This window comes from Chionomys nivalis, chromosome 8 (assembly GCF_950005125.1).
Source record: "Chionomys nivalis chromosome 8, mChiNiv1.1, whole genome shotgun sequence".
In the NCBI taxonomy this organism is placed as follows: Eukaryota; Metazoa; Chordata; class Mammalia; order Rodentia; family Cricetidae; genus Chionomys; species Chionomys nivalis.
Genome location: NC_080093.1, coordinates 31953848 through 31975796, shown reverse-complemented (window position 1 = coordinate 31975796; position 21949 = coordinate 31953848). Strand labels below are relative to the sequence as shown.

Genomic DNA, 21949 nt, shown 5'->3' with positions numbered 1-21949 from the left:
AGCCACCTCTTAGAGATTGTACGGTGTTCTCTTTTTATTCAGGCGTCATAGAAAAGTATTTTGGAATGTTCTTTCGCTGGGCCGTCTCAAAGAGATTTCTCTCTAAATGGCTCAGAGGACATCACAAGTTTCCTTCCACTTGATCTCTAGTGGGAGAAGGAGGTGGAAATTGTGAGATTTGTTTTCTATCTCAGTGGAACCAGAGTTCAGGACCTAAATGTCTTGTCTCCTTCCTCCTCGGCTTGTTAATTACCACCTTGGGTTTTGCATTCATTTTGAGCAGTTCAAGAAGCCCGGAACACGGAACACGAAAGGGCTGACTTAAAAGTGTGTGATCACATCCTTCACACAGTGGGGTTCTGTGCGATAATTTTGCTGCAGACTTTAGAGTCGAAGGCCCAACGCATTGCACGTCCCTATGTTTGCCAACTTGCAGACTTCACTGGTAACTGGTGGAGTCTGGCTCATCCAGTTGGCCCTACGTATCATCAGATCGAGGTTGTGAACAGTAGAGGGGAGTGTGAAGTGGACCTGTGGGTGTCCGTACATCATGCTCTCATCCTTCTCTCTTTCCTGAACAGGCTGAGGATGAAGAGGGCTACAGGAAGCTCATTGACCAAAAGAAAGACAGACGCCTAGCGTACCTACTGCAGCAGACTGATGAGTATGTGGCCAATCTGACCAACCTGGTTTGGGAGCACAAGCAGGCCCAAGCTGCCAAAGAGAAGAAGAAGAGGAGGAGGAGGAAGAAGGTGAGCTCTTCTTCCTGACATGTTTAGCCTGAGATGTATGCCCAAAGACTGGCTTTGGATGAGTATTGCTTTCTGATAAGAACCACTTCTAACTTACGGGAGGTTTGGATTGCTGACTTGTGGTAGTTGTGTAGATTAGTAGGGTGTACAAGTAGATGATGTATTAGAGACGAGGGTATACAAAGATTATTGCAGTGGAGTAGTTCACAGTCTGTGTTGCTACTGTTTAACATAGTGTAACATTTCAAATCAAGTATACAAGCTGGGCGGTGGTGGCGCACGCCTTTAATCCCAGCACTCGGGAGGCAGAGGCAGGCGGATCTCTGTGAGTTCGAGACCAGCCTGGTCTACAGAGCTAGTTCCAGGACAGGCTCCAAAACCACAGAGAAACCCTGTCTCGAAAAACCGAAAAAAAAAAAAAAAAAACAAATCAAGTATACAGAGTCAGGAGAAAAAAGAATATAAGACACAAATGAGTATTGTATGGTTTTAATGCCAGGGTGGCAGGGACTTTAAGTTAGGAAAACGGAGTAAAACGTTAAGAAGAAAATGCAATGCAGAGACAGTAGGAAGCCAAGGGCAGACACATGAGAAATCTTTGGGATGCTCTGGACACTCACACATTTTAGTCTGTTTGGACAGATTGAAATGTTGGAAGTTTTAATTCGGTTCTTTTGTCCTGGTATCACAATAAGGTAAGCATATTGACATCAGTTTTATTAGTTGTAAAGACAAGGACAATCTCATGTTAAATATAGCCTAGTTGTCATAAGAGGTGACGGACAAAACTTAGTATTCTGCTCTGCAGACGTTGTGTCTCAATTCAGTAAGTGGCTGAGTATGGACCAGGAAATCTACATCTTCTTGGATGTTGAAGTGTCCAGTCAGCATCCCACAGATAGAGGGCTCAGCATCCTAAAAGAAGAATATATCGTCTGTACCGAAAGTGTGCAGACAGTTCCCTGGCATTGTGTTTCGAGCAATCTTACATGGCATTTAGGTTGCCTGGGGTAGCATACGTAGTCACGAGAGGATTAAAGTATGCAGGAGAATACAGGTAAGTGACATGGGAACACTGACATTTGCCCAGGAAACTTGTGCATCTTCAGATTTCGGTCTCCACAGACTTAGGTCTCCTGGAACCATTGCCTGGTGGCTACTGAGGCACAAACAGCTGCGTTTCAATCTCACAATAACTTCTGTACACACATCAACAGAAACCGTTCATTAGAACTGTGAAAACGGGGGGGGGGGGGGGGGAGGGGGAGGATAGTTGGTAGCATTGAATCATTTACTCTCTACACTGAATAATTGAACAGAATGTTTTTCAAAAAATATAATTAATTTCACGGCTTCTGAATTCTCATACCTGTTTCTTAATTAAGGAGAAGGAATAGATGATTGAGACGGCCCCCTCTTGTACCTGATTCTCTTCGTCTGCGATAGCTCACCTTATTGTGCAGTGGGGAACGGATGACTCGCTGCTTGGATTTAGACATACCACTGAGGAGTATCCCATTTTCTTGTCAGGGGAGCCTTATAGACTTCCCAGAACTTTCAGAGCCAGTGGAAGGGCTCAGAGGCAAGCCGATACGGTGCTGGAATATCCTGTAAGCAGACCCCATTCAAGGACAGTTCCAGTTTTTCCTGCTCAGCAGAGGTTGTCGCTGTTAGTGTTTGTAGCATTAAAGTTCTTTATATTTCCTTGTGATTAAAAGCTAATGGCCCAGATTTGAGCTTCTAGTTTATAATTAATAGATTCCTGCTGTGGAATTAGATAGTCACATTACCACAGGCAAAGACAGAAATGATTGGCCACAGGCCGATATTTTTGCACTGTGTTGTGTAGAGTGGGGATCTGTAGCAGGTTTCTTGGTTCTGCTTATTCTAGCAGGCCTACAGATGGGTGGCTGTGCTTCCTGGCCAAGAGTCCTTTCTATCTTATGCTTTCATTTATCAGCTCTTAAATAGGAGCCGAGGGAGTGTGGTGGAGGGAAAAAAAGAAGTGTTGCAGCCACGAATTAAGCTTGTTCCCCAAATTAATATCTTTACCTGTGACAATATGAAAAACTGGAAGTCAAACTGGAGGTAAGGCCCGATTACCTGGCAAAGAAATAACAGATACCAAGGCAGCAGCTGTCCACTGAGAGCTCTGGGCATCTCCCAGTGTTGGTCCCACTTGGTCGCTGTGAAGGATGTTTATTTCCAGCCGCCTCCTGTGTGCTTTCAGAATGTCAGGATGACCGGCACCTGGATGCCCTTTGCTTTCAGCAGGGCTGTTACCTTTCTAGACTGTCTCCCAGCAGAAGTGGGATGGATAATGGTAAAAGAAAGGGAGGAAAGGGAGGGGGAGCATGGGAAGAAACAGGCTCTTCCTAGTCCTTCCTGGACTGGACTGTTTCCTCCCCCGGAAAGGTTAAAGACTGCTCAGAGTGAAGTCGATGGTTCCAGATGTCCCTTTATTGGACAACAAAGGAAGGGGTTGCTTTTAAAAGCTGTTTATTTGACCCTTAGTGTTATCTGGAGTTCTCCCCTCGACAGACAGAGTGAATAATTGAGAGTCACCAGCTTCTCTGTGGTGGAGGGAACATCAGAACTTCGGCTGTAGGCTGTGCTCCCAGCGTCTCCCCACTGTAAACTGCAGAGTGCACCCCCAGAATCTCCCTCCACTGTAAGTTGCAGGCTGTGCCCCCAGTGTCTCCCCGGGTTTAGGTCATATGCTGTCCCTGTTTACAATCGTGAAAATTAAACAAGGCACCAATGCACTTTTTACTTCGAGGAAGCCTGCAGTACTCAGTGAAGTCATAGCCGTAGCCCAGATGCAGGCAACTAAGGTACTGAGACCGAAGAGGAGCATGGCTGGCCTTGTAGTCTGATTGGATAAGGATTACTTTCTACTTTCAGTGTTAAACTAGTATCTAGTTGGACTTTTTTTTCCCTTTCAATTTGAATCGCCCACATAACAGATCCTTGGCTGTTCTTGGAGTATTCGTTCTTCAGTGTTGCTCATGAATAATAGGGTTGGCTCCCCGTAGCATGTCTTGACCTTGTTAATTCAATTCTCTTCCCCATTTGGTGCATTTCTATGGAGTGTCTGTTTATAAATTACTTAGAATCTTCTCATTCTCAGCCTTACCTTTCTTTATTGACCTTGGAATCGAAGAGAAAAAAAAAGTCAATTCCGTGTCTCTACCTAAGGGTCAGAGGAGAAATACATTTTCAATATTGAGCTCGTGTGTTATGGGAAAGCAGGGTCTGCATTTCGGGGCGAATGCTGCCGTGAGCATTCTGCATGGCCTTGAGGGTTCTGCTTCACCAGGGTGGTCACAGATATACCTCAAGTGGCTACCAGGAAGCAAAAGCAAAAAAGGTGGGGTTAGATAAAACCACCAAGCTTATACAAACAGGTTTATGCATGCCCCCCCCCTTGCCGCCCCACACCACAACAGCATGTAGCCTCTAAAATTCAGAGCTGCATAAGAAAGTGTTTGCATACAAATTTGCTGTTAGTCCCTTGTAGGGTATATCATTAAAGGATGTATTATAGAGTACTCCTGTCTATTACCCAGCAAAAGGGTCCCCTTTAGTTTGATTTCTGTTGCCGTAATAAACCCATGACCAAAAGCAGCTTAGAGAAGGGAAGGGTTATTTGTGCTGACACAGCCAGATGACACTCCACTACTGAGGGAAATCAAGGCAGAAACTCAAAGCTATAGAAGACTACTGCTCATTGGCTCGTACTCTGCTAGCTTTCTTAAACAGACAGCCCCGTCCCACCTTCTAAGGGATGGTACCGCCTACAGTGGGCTGAGCCTCCCCACATCAATCAAGAAAGTCTCTCTCATGGACGTGGCCACAGACTGAGCTGGACAGTCCCTCAGCTGAGACGCCTTTTCCCCAGCCTACTCTAAGTTGTATCGAGTAGACAGTAAAAGCTAAGCAGGACAAGGACATAGAAATACTTCCCCCGCCCCAACTCCCGTTGCGAGGCTTCTGTAGCAACTTTATCTAAAGCATTTGGAGCCCTTGCTGGCACACAGCAAAGCTCAGCAAATAGCGGTTGCTACATTAAGCAGTCTTGTGACAAACGGATGGAATGAGGTTGAGATACACTTGGTTTTTCCACTATGTTCTGTTTGTTTTGCTATTGAAAACCAAGTCCTGGTCTGGGGAGATGGTTCAGCAGTTCAAGGCCCTTGTCTCCAAGCCTGGTACTGCCTTGGTTGATACGTGGTGGAAGCAGGAAACTGATTCCTGCATTGTCCTCTGGCCTCCATGTATGTGCTTGATGTGTATGTGTGTGCGCGCACGTGCACACACACGCGCACACACACGCGCGCACGCACACATTACTTGTTTAATGTAGTAAATTAAAAAATAAAGACTATTTTTAACCTTCATATTTTGTGAGGTTGGATAAATAAATTTCTCACTTATTTTTCTGTTTATTTTTATTTATTTTTTAACAACAAGGTCACATATAGCCCAGGCTGGCCTTGAACTTGTTACATAACCAAGGGTGACCTTGACTTCTACTGCTTAAGTGCTAGGATTGGTGATAGGGATCGGCTTGGCCAGCTGATTCTGGCTTGTTTTTTTTTTTTTCCCTTTCTAATGGAGGATCGGTTTTATATAAGAAGAGAATGTCTTCTAGGACAGTGACAGATACCTTGGCTATTGGGGCCTGTAGAAAGGGCACGAAGATGTATTATTTTGGCAGACTCTGCTGCTCCTTCATCATCAGCTCCTTCAGAGGGAATTTTCTGATTTGCGTGATCTCTGCTTGAGAGCCTTTTCTGGTGATCATAAAGAATTTCCCATCCTGCCTTGGGCATAGTTTTTGCATAAACTGTGGTCTGGAGCTCTTGAGAGAGGTACCCCCACTGAGAGTGCTCAGTTCAGTTGTCTTGCTTCAGCATCTAGAACTATTTGACGCCTAGCAAAAATTCAATATAATGTTCTCCCTTCAACCTCTTCCAAGAGGGATATGCTAGTGGAAATAACATCCTTATTGGGTGGGTGTCTTTGATGTGTCTTGAAAACCCGTGCTATTAATGGACATGTGCTTTAGCCAGACATGGACACCACTGCCAGGTAGTGCTTTCTTTATGCGTTTGCCTTATTTTGTTCTGATGTTACAAACACACAGGACGTTAGCTTTCCTTTCCGGCGGTCCTCACACAGCATTTGGCTTTGTTTCTTTCTGACCCCCGCTGTTCTCCTTTCATCCTTTTACATTAGTAGGGAGGGTCGCAGTTTGAGAGAAAACATGGCAAATTTCAATCTTGCTGAGTGACCTCAGCATAATCAATTTTCAAAGACCTTTTATTCGTTCTTCCCCATAACCCACCTCCCATCCGCTCTTATGCTAAGTACAGCTCAAGGTTGCTGTACATTGAAGGGGAGAACTTTCTTGACACGGTACATTATTCAGTACAGTGATTGGAAATGTGATTTTTAACCGTTTTAGATATTAAACACAACCATCAAAGCCTGCTGGTATGATTGTCAGCGAAACAGAATAATGTCGTTGAGATGTTTGCTGCAAATTCAAGTTACTCCTAGCCTTTTCCGATTGTTTTATCTCTACTCTTTTCCTAGAGATTCTGTAGTTGATTGCAGCTTTTCCTTCCAAGACCCCATAGGTGGATGAAAGCGACGCAGTCGGTGCTGCCTGTGTGGGTGTAAGGACTGTTTGGTGAGCAGGGAGCACACCGTCAACGCAATCCCATTCATCTGGCCAGTTCATTGTCAAAAATGGGTGAAACCAGTTTGAACCCGAGTCCTGTTTAACTGGCTTGACCAGTTACCTGAGTCAAATGTTCAAATTGGTTTTCTCTGCACGACGCCACGCAGGCGGTGTGCAAATGTCTGCTAATTTGATATTCCCGGGCTTTTTTTTTTATTGCCTGAGTACCTGCCTCGGGGCTCAGAGACCCACTTAAATGACAGGAAAAATAAACCTGAAGCTTCCTTTCCAGAAAAGCAGCGAATGAGCCCTTAAGGCGCCCTCACGTTTAGACGCTGCTCCAGCACACTGTGGCAATACCTGCTGGGGGAGAAAATGGCTTCTTTCATAATTTGACTGTAAGACAGCTGACTGAAGCTGTCTGCAGCCTCCGCGTCGTCTTCTAAACAGACTGCCCCACTGAAGTCTGTCTTCTTGAGTTCAGCTGACAAGGATTTTCCTATTTCCGGGCGTCCTTCCTCCGGTAGCCCTACTCCCCATTTTATATGCCCCCCAATGGAAGGCGCATTCCCGCTCTGTTTGTGGACATCCTAAAGCGGAGAGCGTAAATTGGCATCGGCCTTGGCGATTGGGAGCCCGAATCTGTTTGAGTCTTCGTAATTTTTGGTAATGAGTAATCTTTAGTTGGGAGTAATTTGCATCACACATCTCCCCTGACATGAGTAGGTTAATTATACTTCCATTCCCACATAAGCATAATTAGTTTGCAGCGTTTTGTTAGATAGGAAGAAGCCTACAGGGCTCCTTTGGTCTTGACTAATGAATGGACTGCAGTGGTTTAGTTTGATTTGTTTTCTGTGTTTGTTTGCTTTTTTCGGGGGGAGGGTGTTCTGAGACAGGTTTTCTCTGTGTGGCCTTAACTGTCCTGCAGCTCACTTTGTAGACCAGTCTGCCCTCAGACTCAGTGTCCCTGTGCCTGGGTCTACCTCCGCTGCCTGCCCCAGCTGGGATTAAAGGCATGCGCCTCCACTGCCTACCTACTTGGGTTTTCTGTTTTAATCAGCGGGGTTAAGTGTAGGCACCGGCCGGTTGTAGTAGAGCATGTGTGTGTGATTCCACGACACAGACAACTGCTTGAGAACATTTCTCAGGTGGTGGGAATACTGTCACTTCTGCCCCGTTTGCACCCAGCTGTCTCACCTGGGGCCCGGAGACTGTCCAAAGTCAGTTCCAACGGAAATGAACATCACAATCTCTTGTGTCCATTCGTGAAAAGGGAATTTGGGGTTCGTTTTCTGTGTTGACATTAAAACACGAGTTTGGTGTGAGAACATGGATTTCTGAAAGCGCACCACCTAGACATCAGATGCCCAGAGCATGATGGGAGGGACTGGTGTCTCTCTCTGAAGAGCAGACTGTCACCTGGCTTCCAAGTCTCATAATCGTGTGGCAGGATTGGGTCCAAGGACAGAGAGGGAGTGACACAAGACCCTAGTTCAGTGGTGACTCACGCGTGTTCTTAACCATTTTATCACTTGGGAATATCTTGGCTCCTAATTGCAATGATGATGATAAACCATGACAACAACAATAATACTACGAATTATGCAGCTCCTGAGTGAAGCACATTGCTCACGATGGTAATTCCCCCCCCCCTTTTTTTTTATTTTGGTCTGGTAAATTCTCATTTAGTGATTCCTAAGTTCTGGACATCCTTGTGGGCATGAGTTCTCCGCGAACCAACAGAAGTGGCTGACCTCGTAGCTGTAGGAGGCAGTTTTCAGACAGCGCCATAGCCAGTCTTAATGATAGGCATAACAATAGCTTTGGAGCTCCCGTTCATGATCCTGAACTGTGACTTTGGCAGTACCATATGAGCAGGCCCAAACAGTGGTCCATTCCTACCGCAGAAACTAAGGCAAAGAGAAGCTTGTTTGCTGTAGGTTACACCGCTAAGGCCTCGTGTGCAGTCAGAGCTGTGATTGACACGCAACTCGTCTAACCCCAGAACTGAGGGCGACTGGACTTCTAATAGCTCTCCGCTTCTTGCTGCCTAATGGTATTGAAAATAGATTAGTTTGGGGGACTTTAAGTAATGAAAGGGTCTGATCATGAGGCAGTTTTTAGATAACGCTCTGGCTAGCTCATAGTATATTCATAAGAGAGTATGCTGTAGAATAGTTTTGATTCTATTCATTTATGGCTCTTCAAGCTTTTTAATGTGCTATTCATTGAAATGGTGATCCAGTTCCACTCACTAGCTATTTCAAATTGGCTTTTTCATTGTCTCATTTGATTTTCTTTGTTGACCAAATTTGTAGCTTATTTCTGGTTTCTATGGAAAGAATGGTGGGATTAATTGACTTTCTCTCATTAATTAAAACCATCTCTGGAGTATAGGGCTGGAGAATTCCAAAAATGGAACCTTTAGTATCTGGTAACTGGCTGACTTCTCTTCTGAACACAAGGTTTCTGCCCTTGTTGGAGTGCCTCAGCAGGTAGGAAGGAGAGGTAGGAAGGAGAGGGAACCCATGTGTGTGATTCCGGGTCCTCAGCAGGCTGGGTGGGAACCCATGCATGTGATTCTGGGTATCAATCCTCTGAACCTGCACATATTTCCTCCTCTAGTCAGCAAGACAGAAAAGACAAGTCTCAGACAAGTCTAAGTGTAGGAGCCTTTATCTTTCTAATCTTTGGTAGAAACTCCATTGTTTATACTTAATCACCACCCCCTGCTGTCTGTCTGTCTGTCTGTCTGTGTATGTGTGTGTGAGAGAGAGAGAGAGAGAGAGCGAGAGAGAGAAAGAGAGACAGAGAGAGAACAAGAGACAGAGAGAGAGAACAAGGGAGGGACATGTGTATGATAGGGGCACAAAAAGTGCTATTTGGTAAGAAAATTATAAATTACATTGAAAATAACTTTAAAAAGTCATAGGTTTATGGGACTTTTTCAGTGTGGAAAAATCATTTTCAGTGAGGTTGCTTTGTTAAGAGACTACTTATTTTCATAGAAGATAAAAGTATTAATAGAATGAGCCGGCTGTTATTAAGAATAGAGAGCTTAATTGAATAGAGCAATGAAGTACGCACACACTGCCCGTCAGGTGGCGCACGCCTTTAATCCCAGCACTCGGGAGGCAGAGGCAGGCGAATCTCTGTGAGTTCAAGTCCAGCCTGGTCTACAAGAGCTAGTTCCAGGACAGGAAACACTATCCTGAGTGAGGTAAGCCAGACCCAAAAAGAGGAACATGGGATGTACTCACTCATATTTGGTTTCTAGCCATAAATAAAGGACATTGAGACTATAATTCGTGATTCTAGAGAAGCTAAATAAGAAGGTGAACCCAAAGAAAAACATATAAGCATCCCCCTGAATATTAACCTTCATCAGACGATGAAAGAAGACAGAGACAGAGACCAACATTGGAGCACTGGACTGAAGTCTCACGATCCAAAGGAGGAGCAGAAGGAGAGTGAGCACGAGCAAGGAACTCAGGACTGCGAGGGGTGCACCCACACACTGAGGCAATGGGGATGTTCTATCGGGAACTCACCAAGGCCAGCTGGCCGGGGACTGAAAAAGCATGGGACAAAACCGGTCTCGCTGAACATAATGGACAATGAGGACTACTGAGAACTGAAGAACAATGGCAATGGGTTCTTGATCCTATTGCACGTAATGGCTTTGTGGGAGCCCAGGTAGTTTGGATGCTCACCTTAATAGACCTGGATGGAGGTGGGTGGTCCTTGGACCTCCCACAGGGCAGAGAAACCTGCTTGCTCTTTGGGCTGAGGAGGAAGGAAGACTTGATTGGGGGAGGGGCAGGGAATGGGAGGTGGTGGCGGGGAAGAGGCAGAAATCTTTAATAATTAAATAAATTAATTAATAAAAAAAACAAAACAAAACAAAAAAAACAAAACCACAGAGAAACCCTGTCTCGAAAAACCAAAAAAAAAAAAAAAAAAAAAAAGTATTAATAGAATGAATGACTGAAGTGAGCTAAGGAGAGTTCATTTTGATTCTGTATTAGTGTATATATTTTTCAATTAACTAAAAGAGTCCTGGGATAGAAAGCTTGTTTCCCTAAGTATCTTAGTAAAGGAAATGACTGGAACTTTCCTCTCTCATATTCTCATATTTTTTTTTCAAAGAATTAGTATGGTTTTTTAAGTAATAACCTTAAAGTAGAGATTCTGAATATAAAATATTTTACCTGTCAGGTGTCATAAATGGAAGACATTTTTTACCATTTTGTATATATTGCATATGGGACTTGGTTCTGTGTATCATCTGACATCATCCTAATTTCTCATTTTCTTGTCTTTGAGGTGCATAGAGGTTAATGGACTACGACACTGGAGTATTTAAACAATGGTAGATGATGGAATTTTTCATGAGAACACAGTAGACACACATCAATTTCCCCACATACACACTGTGGAAATGCTATATATTATCAAAGCCAATTAGGTAGAATAGAAACCACCCGGGAACTCACAGAATTTTGTTTTGTTTGTATTTTTATGACTGAGGAGCGGTTCAGAGCTTATTGTTGATGGACATTTTTAGAATGCTGTTCTTCATTGCTGATGAAAACTTGCTTAGGGAATAGGAAAGTCGAACTAATTATGTCAGGATTTGTCTTCAGTGCCAAACACGAGAAACTGTTTCTGATTCTGCCTTCTGTCTTGACAGTGGTGTGCCTTAGGCTCTGTGGGTCTCTAAAGATGTGATCCACAGATCTCTAGTAGGCTGGCCTTGAATCACATCTGGCTTTAAATGACTCTACACGTTGATAATATGCTGCATATTTTGTCTCAGCAAAGAGAAACAAAAACAAAAGACATTTGCATTGTGCTCCTTGAGAGGAAGACACGGGGCAATGAGATGTGAGAGTTGCTGGGAATTCCTGTCCTGTGCTCTTGATGGAGACATAACACTTGACATTATTGTTTTGCAGAAGGCCGAAGAGAATGCAGAGGGAGGGGAGTCTGCCCTGGGACCAGATGGAGAGGTAAGGGAAGTGGCACCCACTGGCTCTTACGTTCTACTAGGGGAGTCAGTCATAACCTGTGGCACCATTCTTTGAGTACACTAATCTGGGCCCCTCATTTTTATAAAAAAAAAAAAAAAAGTTATACTTACACGTATATTTGTACATGTGAATATTTGTGTGTGTGTCTGCATTTTTTTCCATTGTTGTGTGTGTGGGTATAGGGGGCTGTCCATAGAGGCCAGAAGAAGGTGTCTGTTCCCTGGATCTGAAGTTATAGGCAATTGTGAGCCTCTAGATGCCTGAAACCAAACTTGGGTCTTTCGCAAGAGCATCCCTTGAGCCCCTTAGTTAATCCTTTTTTTAAAAGGAAAAATGGTACATTTGTGCCCAGGGAGATGGCATGGTGGGTAGAACTCTCACTGTGCAAGCGTGAGGACAAGTTAGAAGACATCAACCCATGTAAAGATGCATGTGTTAGCATGTGTCTGGAACCCCAGTGTTCTTACAGTGAGGTGGGAGGCAAAGGCAGGGGAACCCCTGAACCTTGGGGACCAGCTAGCCTGAAATTCTGAGTGGCAAACAACATGAGACCTTTTCTCAAGCAAGGTGAAAGACAATATCTGACATGCAAGAGTGTCATCTGTCCACACATATGCCTGCAATCACACACAGGAAGGAGCACATGCCTGTGTATACACACACACAGGGAGAGGGAGACGAAGAGAGATTAAAAACATCTTCCTTCAAACCACAGACCATTAACATAGTAGACAATTAGAAATAACACTGTCTCAAGATTCCTGATCAACTGATAGTTTCTTGTATACCATTCTGCATAGCAGCTAAACATAGATCGTGACCACGTAGAAGGTATGAGAGGGTAAAGCAATTCGGTGATTACATTGGGCAAGTAAATAATACAGAAGCATAAAACACGGCTTAATCTCCCTAGTTTATTACTAATTTGGAATCATAAAAATACATAAGCCGAGCAGTTCACATTCTGGATTTTCTTGGGTATTTCTATAGGCTTATAATAGAGATTGCATGTGGAGAAAGCCAGACATTGACCTTAATTGTATATTCTAGAATTTCTAATATTCCACTGAGCTCTGAAGGATCTGTCCAGTGATACAATGGAGAGGTGCCAATCCAGAGAGTTTGTTTTAACCAACCTTTACTGCTTAGAGTATTGGGTGATGCGGGGGGATTGCCTGTTTCATTCTAGAATCGCTGGGTACACGGGTTCCATGTGAGTTCCCTTGGCCAGATGCAGGAAGAAAGGTTAAACTAGTGATATGCAGAAACCTCTTAGAACTGCGTATTGGGCTAGCTGTTCTACACCGTCACAGGGAAGGAAGAGCTCAGGTAAAGGTTAATGTGTAAGAAACTGTAGAAAGGATGCTACCAGGGTGGAACGCTGCATTATCAGAGCACTTAGAAGCAACAGCTGCTTACAGGACCCCAGGCTTCTCTGACAAGGCTGCACATCACCTGTAGTTTCCAGGCACCCAGGATAACTGGACACCGTCTTGTCCACTCATCCCTTACCTCGTGTGGAAATTGTCTTCTGATCTCGGACCTGCCTCGTGTGTCTGTTTTTAGATGTTGATTTTTATCAGGTGTGAGTTCCGTTTGCTGAAGTTTGCAAAGGGAGCGCCTTGCTCGGTTTGTTCAGAAAGAATGCTCTTCCTTCTCTTTTGAGCCCATTCTGTGCCTTTACCAGGGTTCTAATTCCACCCACAGTTATTTCCAGTTTTCTCTGAGGTGTGACATTAGCAATAAAACAAGCTGTATTATAATAGCCCACAGTAACAAGATACGGTTTTTCCCAGGGAAATGGTACGGATGCTGGATTTCCCTTTTCCCTCTCGAGTGTGGAGATGACCTTTTACATTAATGAGGAAGAATCGTATTGCTGTGCCAAGCACTGCTACTGAGAACTATTGCCTTAGCCAGCGTAGGAGTGAAGAAAACTGGCAGGCCGGGGCAAGCCTTTTCTTTGAAAGTTATCTTTGTGAATGGTCACTAATATTTGTTCTGATTCTGCTGGCGCTTTATTGAGGGAGTAGACGGAGAGAACTACGGGGGACTGAGGTTCTTTGGGGTTATTTCTCTAAGATGCAGAAAAGTAACATCAACCCACTGTTTTTTCCTTATCATTTCTTTGCTTAATTAGAAAAAATTATATGACAATCCTAATTACACCGCTAGTGTTGCATGTATCTATCTGACCACAAAACTAATTAAGAGTAATTTAGGGAAAATTCTTTGAAGTAATGAATTGCCTACACAACCCATTTGACTACTCTTCAGGAAATAGACGGTGGAATGCGCGCACAAATGAAGCATTTCCAAACGTCTTACCCAGGGCCCTGCTCCTAGAAGTCGGTCACCCTACAATTAAGAGCATCCATTTGCCTAGGTTTGCTCCATTTCCAGCCCCTTTCAGACAGGCTCTTCCCAGGGGCACATCATCTATAACCTTTGCGGCTTCACATAACTCCTGATTTCTGAGCAAGCCGTTTTACGTTGCAGTGTCTGCTAAAGAACTTCTTCTTTGTCTTGGCCGGTTCTTCATGCTTCAGATAGGCAGGGGGTTTTGTTGTTTGTTTGTCTGTTTATCATACACACAATTCCAATGGTCAAATTAGACCCCATTCTGGTGGGTTGATTTCAGATAAAGCACACTGTTTTGTGGGAGATAGCACGGGCTACACTTGGTTCTATCCAAACCACAGCTTACAGGAATTGTTCTCTGGGGAGTATTAGGTGAAGGTCTGGGGAACTATTAGTTCTAAATGACCCAAATCAGCCTTGCTTGCCTGGAATAAGAATGGAATTTGTTCCAGGGCAAGTATCCCTCGTCCTAAATGCTTGCAGCCAGAAGTGTTTCCGATTGTGTGTTTGGAGCCTGGACTTTGGAGTACTTACATATATATGAGTTAGCTTGGGGATAGGACCTAGGTCTAAGCATACACTGCATTTATGTTTTGTATACATCTTATTTTTCTTTTGACATAGTAGACTCTAAGGCATAGTCTGAAGGTGACTTTATGTATTATGTTAGTGTGCTTGTGTTTTGACTGTGTGGATGACCCTTCCCATGGTACCATTATAGAATTTTCTACCTGCGCCATCATATCCATGATCAGAAAGTTTCAAATTTTGCATTTGGAGCTAGAAGTGTTCAGTGTATAACAGGATAAAGGCTACCTGGAGAATCTGCCTTAGGGCTCTAACCTAATTTTATATTTTCCTGTACAACTGGTCCGGTAAAGACATGGCTGCTATTTGGAGCAGGCAGGAGCTCGGCACAGTCAATGGCCTCCACTGGCATTGCTACCACCTTGATTGGCAGTATGCCTGCACCCCAGCTTCCTTGAACTTCTGTGTCTTCTAACTCAGAGTCTTGTCGAGTACAGCCAGTTAGAAAAGCCGAGCCTTTGTACTCCTACCTTAGGTGCCAATGTGTTGAGGTTTTCTGTCGATGGTCAAATTCACACGTTAGACAAGTGCTGTACTATTGAACCACAGCCAAAGCCCCAGATCTTTTTGATACAGGGTGTCAGTGTGTATCCTAGGCTGGCCTTTAACTTGTGATCCTTCGACCTCAGCTTCCAGGGTGCTAGTATACAGGCATGTGCCACCACATCTACATCTTCAGGGTTGTTAGTGAGTGGTGATCTTTCTCTGCTCGTTAAGACACATTGGGTATGGAAGTGTTGAAACACAGAAAACCATTTCAGATACTGGACAACCAAGCCCGAGAAATAACCAGCACAGGTCTGAGAGCTTCCTATCATCCCAGGCTGATTTGATTTCTTTTTGCTCTTTCTAGCCGATAGACGAAAGCAGCCAGATGAGTGACCTGCCTGTCAAAGTGACACACACGGAAACTGGCAAGGTCCTCTTTGGGCCCGAAGCGCCCAAAGCAAGTCAGCTGGATGCCTGGCTGGAGATGAACCCTGGGTATGATACAGAAACAGTTACTGGGATTCTCGGGGCTTCTTTGATGAAGGGTGGGTGTGGCACCAAAGGAAACCTGTGCGACCTTTGCTGAGAGATGGTGTAGAAGTTTTGCATCTGCGTTGGTTACCTGTGAGCAGGATGTCGCAGTTAAGTAGCGAATGCCTGTGTTTATTACTCAGAGATCAACCCCCTCCTTTCCTCTGCTTGTCCCTAGTTATGAAGTTGCTCCCCGGTCTGACAGTGAAGAGAGTGACTCCGATTATGAGGAAGAGGTACGTGGACATCCATCTCTCTTGGGGGTTTGCTGGCTTGGAAGTTAACGGAGGAAAAAGGGTCTCCTCGTGAATGTGGGCTCAGACCCTGAAGCCTCCAGCCCCTTCCTCCTGGCTTTGTTTTCAGGTTACCCCTGGGCCTAAGCACCTGGATAGGCTCTGGTGGGGTGTGCCTTGTGACTGTAGTTATCTCTTGAGGTTCCCTGGCTGGTGAGGCATCTTGAAGAACACTAAATTTGTTTGAAACCAAAGAGACAAGCTATGGTTAGACTGGAGATGGGGCAAAGGTCTTTCGGGGAGAATTTTGAAGATGGATTGATTTGGGAAAGGCAGTTCCCTATCCCCAAGTAGTCTGTGAGCACTAAAAGCTCGAGAACTTCTAAAGTCTTTCAAACCTTGGAGTTCATTAGAAGTTATGAATCTGGGGCCTGAATTAAAAGCCAGAAAAGGCAACACGGGCAAGCATAAAGACGTTAATGTACGTCTGGACTTTTCTTTAAACATGACTCTTAATTTTGAATCCTTGGATATGCTGGTTTCTCAAAAGGAAATATATTTTTCTGTTTCTTGAAAGGAATACTTAATGTGTTTAGAACATAAAATGAGAATCTTGGGTACTTTCACTAGAGATTAAGAATTAGTGTTAGGTTAATTATGAAATGATTGATTAGTGCAAAAAAAAAGATGAAGTGATTTTGTATCCTTTGCTTGAGTCTGGCTAGTACAATCAATCATTAAGTCTGGTTTGGACTAGCATTCAGGACTCTAGTGTGGCATTGCCACAGATGGGTGCCAAGCAGCTGCTGACACAGCCGTGCCTAATATAACTGACGAGGATTTTAAGGCAATGGTCATTTTCCTTCTGTATTTTGAATTTTTGCTTTCTAAATTAATATACCATGAACATTTACTGCTTTTAGAAAACAATAAAAATTTCATTTAGAAAAACATAACCAATATAAAACAAATACTTTTGTGGCATGATAATATCTCCCAGCTATATTCTCTCTCTCTCTCTCTCTCTCTCTCTCTCTCTCACACACACACACACACACACACACACACACACACTCTCTTGTTTGCTTGAATGAACAGGTCCATAAATGATCTGCTAGAAGGTTTTTCTTTCTGAGAAAGAGCCTGGGAATATAAAGATAAGGTACAATGGGCAGTTTAGGTAGCCCTTACCACCCAGATGTTGACATCCGTAGATACCTCCTGACATTTGGGAGTAGATGCAGTCCAACCAGATGACAGGAGCCCCAGGCCACCAGCCAGTGAGTGACTTGTAGCACCTCATTTCTAGGAGACACTTCTGAGTGATCTGATGTCATTGACTTGATGTCCCCATTGGCACTTGTCACGTGCGTCCATTTCTCAGGCAATAGTTAGGAAACACATGTTCACCTTCAGACTGGTTGTGAATGTCACGTTAGTAGTGGGCATATGAATATTTCGTCGTACGTTCAAGAGGTAGGGACATGGTCAGATCCTTTGCCAAGGTAATGGTGCTTTTTTTCTGAACACTCAGGAATGTATGGTGTGAAGCAGCCTCAGAAAGTAGCATGCTCAGCTAGTCAGATCCTCTACAGTCACGGGGACCCAGGCCATCATCAGAAGGGGCATTCTCTGGAGGACGTTAATTTGCAGAGAGGAGCACAGAATTCTAGAACAGCAGCTGTGGTTCACACTTACCCTTGGGGGTTTGGGGCTTGGGGACCCCATTTCACCTCATTCAGAGGTGAAATGGTGACTCAGTGACTTAGGCAGATGTTTCGTTTACTTCCTTCCTTAATCAGATCTGTTCACTCCATTTGTGAAGTAAAATACTATTTAATCTCTTTATAAAAAGCGGTAATCATGAAACATACTCGTTAAAATAGAGACCTTGCTGTATCTCTGTCCTTCCTCCAGGATGAAGAAGAGGAGTCCAGTAGGCAGGAAACAGAAGAGAAGATACTGCTGGATCCAAACAGCGAGGAAGTTTCCGAAAAGGATGCCAAGCAGATCATTGAGTACGTGGCCCTCGGAGTTTCCATCATTAATACAGTGAGGTTCATGTGGTGAGAGTTTTCTGTTTGCAAATCCTGTTTAAAAACAGGAACAGACTTCATCTTCACACTGCAACTGAGTGTCCCCTCAGCTCCTCACAGGTCTGAGCTCTGGACCCCTCTGGTCAAGAGCTTTGTGTTTCTCATCTCTCTCTCTTCCTCCCTCCCTCCCTCCCTGGACTCCACCCTCCTATCTCCTGCTCAGGTTCTTTTCCGGGCTTCATGTCTGTCAACTGTACTTCTATCCCAGGTTAGACTAATCAAGTTTACCTTCCTCTCCCCCGGGGGCCGGACTTGCTTTCCCTGCCTCCTTCAAAGCCATCAACATACCCAGAAGCCCAAGTGTGAGCACTGTCCTTGTGTCATTCCAGATGTGATAGCTTCTTCAGCTGCCCAGTCTGCCCAGGTTCACACTTAGCTTCAGTGTCTCCTGCCTGGGTGCCCCCCTCTAGCCCATCCTACAATAGTGGTCCGCACACCCCATTGCTTGTGTGACTGTTACCGTAGGAGCATCACTCTGAAATAGTAGACAGGAGAGGACATTCATACGATGAGACTCTCCGGAAGGAAGAAGTGGATGTTCTGATATGTTTCCCCTCCCAGGTTGTGCACCCTACTTTAGCAGCCTTTATTTTCCAGTGCACCCCTGACTTTTCAGTGACAATTTTAAGAAGGGACAGTGATGCCGGGCAGTGGTGGCGCACGCCTTTAATCCCAGCACTCGGGAGGCAGAGGCAGGAGGATCTCTGTGAGTTCGAGGCCAGCCTGGTCTACAAGAGCTAGTTCCAGGACAGGAACCAAAGAGCTACGGAGAAACCCTGTCTCGAAAATCCAAAAAAAAAAAGAAGGGACAGTGGCTCTTCCATGTGCATTGAGTAAAAAGGCCCCCGTGAGGCCTAGTGGAAGGAAGAACCCTTTATCCTCTCTTTTCCCTCTAATGTTCTCTTCAGTCATCTACTTCAGTTCCCCAAGCTTTTCTAGTGGCCTATGTACGGGATTTATCTTCGCATCCAGAGGACACCCAGGGCAACTTCATTGACAAAGTGCCTCTTTTATGAACTTCAGAGTAACCTCTGTGTGAGGCTCACGTTCTTCACAAGTGTGATATAGAGCTGATATGACAGTGATGACCCTGCTCGGTTTTTGTGAACTTTACAAAGCATGTTTTTAATGGCAGGGCAGATAATAATACCCACAGCAGCAATTTTAGACTGTCAAGTCATTTCTTTTTTTTTTTTTTTGGTTTTTCGAGACAGGGTTTCTCTGTGGTTTTGGAGCCTGTCCTGGAACTAGCTCTTGTAGACCAGGCTGGTCTCGAACTCACAGAGATCTGCCTGCCTCTGCCTCCCGAGTGCTGGGATTAAAGGCATGCGCCACCACCGCCCGGCTCTCAAGTCATTTCTGATGACATAACACAAAGACTCATGGGTCCATTGGCTTTCTACTTTGTCTTCCTCAGGACTGCCAAACAGGACGTGGATGATGAATACAGCATGCAGTACAGTGCCAGAGGGTCACAGTCCTACTACACGGTGGCTCATGCTATCTCTGAGAGGGTAGAGAAGCAGTCTGCCCTCCTCATTAATGGCACCCTAAAGCATTACCAGGTAACCAGCGTGGTTGCGGCTCCATAGCAAGCCTTGGCCTTGCATCCATGTCATCCCCAAGTGTGTATTCCCCACTTTAGGAGCCTTAGTCAACTCAATATGAGGTTCCAAGGACAGGACGACATTCCCGGTTGAGTCCCTTACTCCGCACAGGACTTCCTTCAGAGCACTGTGGTCAACACGACAGCACCACGCTGTTTGGTTTTGTTTACCCAGGAATTCCAGGAATTCGGAAGAAATGCTGGCTTACCATTTGGACCAGTTTCACTGTGGTTCTTTGCAAAAAGAGAAAAACCAGCTTGATTGCGTCAGGCAGGGAACCTGAAGCAAATGCAGTATAGCTTCAGCTATAGTTGTGGCAATAGCGGTATGGTAAGGGTTCTGAGTGCGTCTCCTGCACGTATACCTTTTCCTTAAGGTATGATCAAGTTGTTGGCCACCGTGCTTCGGTTAAACACTAGGCTGTAAATGTGCCAGGTGCGTCCTTTGACCTGTTTAAACGTGAGGGCATCTCCTGTCTTCTGGCTCTACTCCTCTGCCGGGCCATCTGGAGTGTATTTCTTGGAGCCTTTGTTCCTTGAATTACTCTCTCAAAACTTAAAAACTAAAACAAAATAGTAAGGTTTTGTGGTCCAATAAGCATAGGTGATACTGTTTACCAGAACTAAACTATTGGGTATTGGTGAGGGTTAGTTGAAGTTCTGTCTGCTCATACTAGGATAACTGTGTGCTGTCCCAGGCCAGCTGCTAAGCACCTTGGCAGTCCATCCACAGTACCTACCTGAGGACTGGGGGCATAAATGTACTCCAGAATGCACAGCAGCATCCTGCAGAAACACAGTTGGATTCTGCATTCTTAAACATCTTTCTCTGCTACTGCCAGGGTCTCTTTTCTATCATTGCTTACTAATATCCTATAAAAAAAAATAGTGTCATCTAGAAGTTCATGCTTATGATCAATCATCTCCAAGTTCCTATGGTCAGCCGTTGCCTCCCGTCATTGCTTGGGCCCTGTCTGTGCTGACGGCAACACCGGAAGAATGACAAGCAATGCCTGGGTAGCTCTCGGCTTGTCTTGGGAAAGTCTTAGGATTTCCCTGGAATTCCTGGAACATACTTAGATCACTGCCCTGTAAGGCATGCCCCCTTGATGAGGTCAGAGTATTCTTTTTAGTGTCATTTGACCTCTTTGATGTCTTGTAATGTGTCCTTTGTTATGTTTGATGTCACATCCTGTTCATGGAGGTCAGAGGGCAACCTGCAACCGTTGCTTTTCTCCTTTTACGATGTGGGGTCCGGGAACTGAATTCAGTCTTGGCAGGAAGCACCCAGAGGGCCGCCATAAATAAATTTAAATGCCACACTGGTTTCCTCCCGCCATTCTGCACCTTTGTAAGCACTCTTCATTGCTCCCTTTTCAAATCTAAGTCCTCCTCCTCCTGGCAAATGTGAATCCCTGTGCACACCTCATTCCTCGCTAGGCTCTGTCCACCCCTCAGAATGAAGTGCCCCTTTCCTCCTGGTCTTTTTTTTTTTGGTTTTTCGAGACAGGGTTTCTCTGTGGCTTTGGAGCCTGTCCTGGAACTAGCTCTGTAGACCAGGCTGGTCTCGAACTCACAGAGATCCGCCTGCCTCTGCCTCCCGAGTGCTGGGATTAAAGGCGTGCGCCACCATCGCCCGGCCCTCCTGGTCTTTTGACAGTGAAGCTCCTCTTCCTGCAGTCTGGCCAGCCCTGTCTGCCTCATGATTCCCGTTTCTCACAAACAAGTTCACAGGTGCTCACAGGCTAGCTTTTGGTGGCTCCTTGACAAATTTAACCTTTGCGGAGCTACAGCCTTCCTGCTACCTCCAGAGAATCATGCTTTAATTCCCACATTCCGCAGTCCAGGAAAGCACACGTCTCTTTCCACATGTTTTGTGAGATTCTAAGCTCCTACCAAGTCTCTGGTTTACTTTTATTTTATCTAGGATCTCCTTTTCCCTCTGCCTTTCTCTCCCTCCCCCTCCTTCTCCCATCCTTCTCTCTTTCCTTCTCTCTTCTCCCCCCTCTTCTCCTTTCCCTTCCCTGCCTTCCATCCTTCCCTCTCTTCTCCTCATCTCTTCCCTTCCCCCCGACCTCCCCCAATGTTTCTGGCATGTGGTTGACGTCCTCAAAGCTGGTGGTGAGATAGCAAACAGTCCATCTTTCCCACCACTGTGGTTTCCACTGGGTCCCCCTTTCCTCTCTCTTTTTAAACTTGGTTTTTGGATTTAGCCTACAGAATCATGGGCTACATTATGGCATCATTGTATACACATTGCTTTTTCATTTTTATTTCTAAGACAGGTTCTCATATAGCCCAGGTTGGGCAGAACTTACTGCAAGGTCAAGGATCACCTTGTGAACTCCTGATTCTCCTACTTTCAGCTCCCAAGTGCCAGGCTTAGACCTTGGTCATCGCCTGGCCTCATGCTTTGTTGTGATTGCGTCTCTTCCCCCACTTGACCCTCTTGTCCCCTTCCTCTCCCCGCTCACCCATTATCTCTCAGGCCTTTTCTGTTTCTCTCCTTATCTCTTTGTGTTGCTGTTCTGCACAAACTTTGAAGGTGGCTTAGGTCTTATCCAAAGC

At 45.0% G+C, this 21949-nt stretch overlaps 1 protein-coding gene across 4 annotated transcripts in view; it reads left to right on the top strand.

Moving 5' to 3' along the window:
- Positions 1–21949, top strand: part of Smarca2 (SWI/SNF related, matrix associated, actin dependent regulator of chromatin, subfamily a, member 2) — a 167918-nt gene that overhangs the window by 46374 nt on the left and 99595 nt on the right. For all 4 annotated transcript variants that reach the window (XM_057777157.1, XM_057777158.1, XM_057777159.1 and 1 more), the window contains exons 9-14: positions 582–752; positions 11403–11456; positions 15280–15410; positions 15625–15682; positions 17597–17697; positions 19193–19340. In XM_057777157.1, coding sequence (XP_057633140.1) covers positions 582–752; positions 11403–11456; positions 15280–15410; positions 15625–15682; positions 17597–17697; positions 19193–19340 — 663 coding nt within the window. The remainder of the gene's footprint in view (positions 1–581; positions 753–11402; positions 11457–15279; positions 15411–15624; positions 15683–17596; positions 17698–19192; positions 19341–21949) is intronic.